General features: G+C 36.2%; 1 protein-coding gene across 1 annotated transcript; it reads right to left on the minus strand.

Moving 5' to 3' along the window:
- Positions 1 to 757: 757 nt before the first annotated feature.
- On the minus strand, positions 758 to 5,701 carry LOC113299020 (PP2A regulatory subunit TAP46-like). Its single transcript, XM_026547945.1, has 9 exons — positions 5,404 to 5,701; positions 5,191 to 5,313; positions 4,450 to 4,536; positions 4,226 to 4,330; positions 3,893 to 4,054; positions 2,583 to 2,618; positions 2,408 to 2,479; positions 1,781 to 2,061; positions 758 to 1,351 (listed from the first exon to the last, which is right to left on the minus strand). The coding sequence occupies exons 1-9, from the start codon at positions 5,497 to 5,499 to the stop codon at positions 1,096 to 1,098; spliced, it is 1,218 nt and encodes a 405-aa protein (XP_026403730.1). The 5' UTR covers positions 5,500 to 5,701; the 3' UTR covers positions 758 to 1,095.
- Between the last annotated feature and the right edge of the window lie 341 nt (positions 5,702 to 6,042).

Genomic DNA, 6,042 nt, shown 5'->3' on the forward strand with positions numbered 1-6,042 from the left:
ATTTTCCTGATATTATTCGACTAGGCAGTGATGAGCCCGCTTTGAGTCGATGAACCGATAGTATCATCCATTTTATGCATGTGTCATTTAATTCAAGAGTTTTTTGTATGTGCGAGCATTATTTGTGAACACGTATTAGCCCTCGTGATTTATGTGTTCACAACTGTCATTCTCCTGACAGTTAACTAAATACACCCACGAAAGTTATACAGGCAGACACGCTACACTCTCGTACATGCTTTGCTACATTATTAGAAGGGAGTAAATAATATGGCCTAAATTGTCTCCCAAGAGGTATGGGAATTGAAAAATATATATGCCCTCAAAAATATATATGCCCTCCCAATATATATATATGGAGAGGGAAGAGTAAATAACAAGGCCTAAAATGTCTCGTAAGAGGAGGTACTTAAAATTACTCGCTACACTTGGGATGGTCAGTGGATGGAGTATAATTACTCGCTACACTTGGGATGGTCAGTGGATGGAGTATGCTAGCTTGAAATTAGTACAGTACGACTGTACGAGAGCCAAGGGCGTAGCAGCAAAAGTAAGGGCGTTGCACAATCGAAAAGGCAATAACCACATGTGACATGCCATTCAAAAACCCAAAGGGACATAAAAAGGAAGCTATTTATATTTTGGACTTCGTTCTTTGAAACACTTCTACAAATGACCTAACTACAATGTAACCACCCAATTCCTAGCCACAAAAACCTCACCTCAAATTTGAAAGAAATTGTAAGTCAGTTCAGTATGGAATTCAAAATAGTTCATTCTCAGACGATTAAATCAGCACATAAAGAAGGATTAGTGGCTATTTCATTACATCTGCAGAGCCAAACTCCTTTCAGATGTCAAAATAAAAAGACCATCTGAAATATCTACATGTCATTTGATTTCTTTTTGCTAACTAGGAGGAGAATATTTATTTAATCATACATTTAAAATCAAATTTCAAAATTATAAACGTGTTCAGATGGACACCAACAACATCAGATGGATCTAATAAGAATCTGCAGCAGGAAGGAACATCCTGTAACTGGGTTTGCAAGAATACATCAAGGGCCTACGAAGTTGTGTACCTTCAATGGTTTACCCACAAGGAGTTAGTTTCTTGTTGCCCGCTCCACGAGGATTTTCATCTTTCCAGTCATCCCAAGCAACTGCTTTCTGGTGAGACGCTTCCTCATCTTCTTCTTCATCCTCATCAGTGGGTGCTCCAGGTTTTGGCCTTTCAGTATGCCATGATGTAGTGGCTTCCTCGTACAATTTCAGATTCATCTCTTGCCACTTGTTCATCATCTCCATTTCTTTCAATCCAGCTTCCTCTATGCTCATGGTTGGTAACCTATTATTATTATCATCAAACAAGAAAGAAAGTAAGTCCAGAATGAAACTATGTGTGATCAAGTTGACAACATTTTGGCTCCCGATTATCTATTTACAAACACTTCTCGTTCATGTGTCGTGTACAGCTAATGTTCATCAAGAGTATTCACTTTGCCAAAGGTAGAGATTGCAACATCAATTATACTTCTATGGATTATTTGTTAAGATTTAGACCCATGGTGGACCTAAATTGATTAGGCACCAACTTTTTTTTCTTTTTAATTAAGACAAGACTTTAACCAGTTATAGGCCAGGAACTAATTTCCAGACTAAGACTAAGAAGCATGGTCTTAGTTATGGATGCTAAACAAAAATGACCACATAGAGTGTTTCATTATCCGCATTTGAAAAATACAGATGGATTTGTTTGAGAAGGAAGTAGTCGAACCTGTGACCAGGTTGGAAAACTTGGGCAGCAAGCCTTTCTCTCTCACTTGTGAATCTTCCACCCGTAAGACTCTGTGGCCCAAATATTAGTGGCTGGTGTTTATGGTCATGTGCCTCAGAGACCTTTGCTCTCCCTTCAACGACGTCTTGGGCAAATGTTGCACAAGTTATTGGCTGCACTGGTCTTGTAGACTTCATCCGAGTGGCTGCATTGCGGTGCCACGATTCTGCCATTTCGATGCGTTCATCAAGAATCTCACGAGTTATCTCGCCGTCCCCATTCTGAGATGCAGTTCAAAAACACGCCAAACTCGAAATTCAAAAAAGCAATTACAAAGTACTTTTACATCCAAGATTTAGAACAAAATGCTTAAAAACACATACTTAACAAAGAAGTCTCCCTCTCCAAGGTTCCAACTTAAAAAGGTCAAACTGAGTACGAAATTGTAGACAGAGAAGCAAGAAACAAACACTTATCATTGTCCAAGGTTCAATTCTCCATCAAATTGATAGACTTGTATTTATATATCATCCACATGATTACCATCTAGATGTTTGTTCAGAAAAAAACGTAAAGACACATGCTACATCGAACAAATTCAGTAACATCAAACAAAAAAGTTGATACCTGTAACTGCTTTTCCCTCACAGCGGAAAGCATTTCTTCTTCTTTCTTCAGCATTTCCAACAGATCAAAGGCCTGTTAATTGATTTTTGCAGAGTTCTGATTAAGACACTGTACAGTAATAGAGTATAGCCGCATTTTACGGTACTTCTTATATTCAGATTACAAGCACACACACCTTACAGATAGACAGTGAGATGGTGGTAAGCCATGCCTGCACAAAAAGTAAATTAACTTAGATAAAGTGAAAATAAATATTCCAACACAAAGGAAGCCAGTTGCAAAATATGATGCATTAGACAGTACTTAGTTACTTGTTTATTTTAAAAGGGGTTCTTGGAGTACTTCAGAGAATACTTGGAAACACAAAAAAAATATCACCGTGACCTATAGAAGAAAGAAGTTCCACGATAGTCTGACTGTCTAAGAATGCTGAATACCAAATCTACTAGTTGATGAACTTCTTAGAATCTATCTTTGTTCGTTTTTGGTGCCACGACTTCCATTTCTATTAGACGAAGTGCACCTCTCTCATCAGACTCCCAATCAACCACCCACAAAAGCATCACTTTCACAGCCATACAACCCTCATCGACTAGATATTCTTTTGGATATCACCAGCAATTACCACACATTCCTGTCACCTCTACAGCCTTATCTATTTTCAGATACACTTTTGTTTATATGTTTCATGTTGCAGATTAGTTCGCAACTGAATAAGTCTACCCAGTTCTTAATTTGTTTCCCCTTTTCTTTTGTTTGATAACCACAAGTCCACTCTGCTCTAACTTCTGTCATTTTTAAGACATATTCTTAAAATTCCTAAATAACAAGATAGATCTCACTGTCTCCCAATTAAGTATATTATCTATTAGCTAACCTCCGTAAACTTAGACCAGTATATAAACATACTGATTTAAAGGAAAACTGGAGATGTTGCAACTTTTCTTTTTTTGCTTTTATTAAAACTTTGGAGAGTGGCCATTAAAAACTACCCTCCCAATTGAGTATATTATCTATTAGCTAACCTCTGCAGACTTAGAGTTAGACCACTATATAACTATTCTGATTTAAAGGAAAATTGGAGATGCTGCAACCTTCTTTTTTTTTTGCTTTTTTTGAGAACTGTTGGAGAGAGACCATTAAAAACTACCCTCCCAAATGAGTATATTATCTATTAGCTAACCTCCGTAGACTTAGACCACTATATAACCACTCTGATCTAAAGGAAAATTGGAGATGCTGCAACACTTTATTTATTTGTTTTTGCTTTGTTAGAACTGTTGGAGAGTTACCATTAAAAACTACCCTAGTCCTTCATAATTTCTTGCTACTTGAATTAAATCTTGGAAACAGAATTATCGGCTATGATCAGATGTGAACAATGGCATTATGCCAAAATAATTAGAATACAGAATACCATCACAATGTTAAAATTGAATAGAGAGTAAATCAGACGGCATATAGTTCTTTGAATCAGAAGTTAACCTCACGTTCTTCCTCCCCATCATCATCCAGTGCATCTTCCTCTCCAGCCTGTACTGGAGTGGATAGAGCTGATGCTCTGAGAGACCTTCCCCGCCGCTCCTTACGTTCTTTTATTTCCTGCAGCTTCATCTCCGCAGCTCTCTGGCGTCTAAATCTCCCAATCTGAATGGATAAAACAGAAAATACTGTATAGTGAGAAAAATACAAAGAAATTGCAGACATTGGATAGCTACCATATACATGCCGTATGTATGTACAATAATAAAACACTATAATGATATCTGCTGGAGTCTGTAGGGTAGTAAAGAATAAAACGTATGACATGAACAATACCTTTTTGGCCCTTATAGCTGCAGGTGTATCTGATGCTTCTTCTGCTGATATCTGTAATTCCTCTTCAGGGACAAGCTCCATTGCCTCACAAAATGTAATAAATTTCTACGAAACAAACTGGATTAGTCGTACTAGTAGATACATTACAAATACACTATAACTAATAAAAATATGTTGGCAAAAAGTATCCAATAGCATCACCCTCACCAAGTAACAAGACTCACCTTCAATTTAGCCTGAGATGTTTTAACAATTTCTAGCCTGTCACGATTAGAAAGCCTCTCCGTCAACTCCACAAGATAAAATGGCACCTGTACAAAAGTCAGGAGAACTAAGGCCAGAAATAAAGCACCACTTTTAAGTGCCATGATTCATTCAAAAAAGAAGACAGATCAAATATAAATAAAATCTTTCTCTAAGAGAACATAAGCAACAAACATACGGACTAGTTTTCCCTATACGACACGAGGTTACTTTAGAAGAGTGTCGCATAACCAGACGGATACCCTAGAGGCTAGAGCACACACTTCTCGGTCTTCAATATGATAGATTTTATCTTTTTTCAAATACTTTGTTATACTATTACCCGTCAAAATCATACAAGTTGTTAAATACAGCTTGAAATTAGTAGCTGAACTAATTAAGATTATGCTGAAATTCAATTGAAATGGGTCTTACAAATAAATCACCATCGCAGTTCAGAAAATAAAAACAATTTACTGATACGAATACAAGTTAAAATATCAAATGTTAATCACAAGCAATAAGAAACTTACGTTTTGAAAATTGATTCACATAAACAACTATATCACACTAATCTAAAACTAAAAAGTCTTGTTAAGCGATGGCACAGTGGTGCTTATAAATAGAGTATGTTTCACATCTACATTACCCTAACGAATATTCCAATAGTTTACATCTAATGCAAACATTAATAACGAATCCAGTAATTCATATCAACTTACCAACAAATATTTGAGATTACTAGTGCTGACATCTTCTTTGGTTTCATTTGCGGAGAATAACCCAAGTTTATTAATCATCTCATCACACGTTTCCAGAGCTTCACACCCTCTTTTTATAATTTCCTGAAAAATCCCCAAATTAAACTTAAAAACAATTCAAACAAATGAAAATACAAAAAAAACTCAGCGAACTCAAATTATGGTTCTTTTTACCTGATCTGTTGCTGAATCACAATCCATGGAGTAAATTTTCCGCGCTTTTTCGAACAAGGCGGGAAGTGTCATTTCTTCAATTTTCCACTCCCCCATCGGAATCAAGCAATTAAAAACGAAGAGAAAATATGTAGATTTATGTGATTAAATTGAAAACGAAGAGAAATGGATTCTAATGTTCAAAACCTAGGGTTTTGTGTATGAATTTGATCTATTTCGGGACAGAAACACTTACTGCGGATTTTGATTCAAGGTACTCTGGAGTCTAGTCTAGAACGTATCTAGGTTAAAAAATAAAAGAATAAAATAAAAAGTTAAAGGAAACCAGTACTAGTAGCAACTCGATTAAATCTGGTTGTTATTTATTCCGGTTCGATTAATTAATCAGGCCACCGTGTTTTAATTGAGTCCAAATCCGTTCACACTCCTCTGACGAGTGTATATTTCACATATTCTTCAGATTGGTTGATTATTTAATTGATTGTCTCATTACTCTGCATGTTTAGAATCACGACACTTGTTACATAACTCCCTAAATTAAATCAAGTATAGAGATTGAAATGTGAAATATACATTCTTTAAGGAGTGTGCACGAATTCGCACTCGTTTTAATTTGTGGGCAAAACAACTGTCTAGTAC

Source organism: Papaver somniferum, chromosome 7 (genome assembly GCF_003573695.1).
Source record: "Papaver somniferum cultivar HN1 chromosome 7, ASM357369v1, whole genome shotgun sequence".
Taxonomy (NCBI): domain Eukaryota; kingdom Viridiplantae; phylum Streptophyta; class Magnoliopsida; order Ranunculales; family Papaveraceae; genus Papaver; species Papaver somniferum.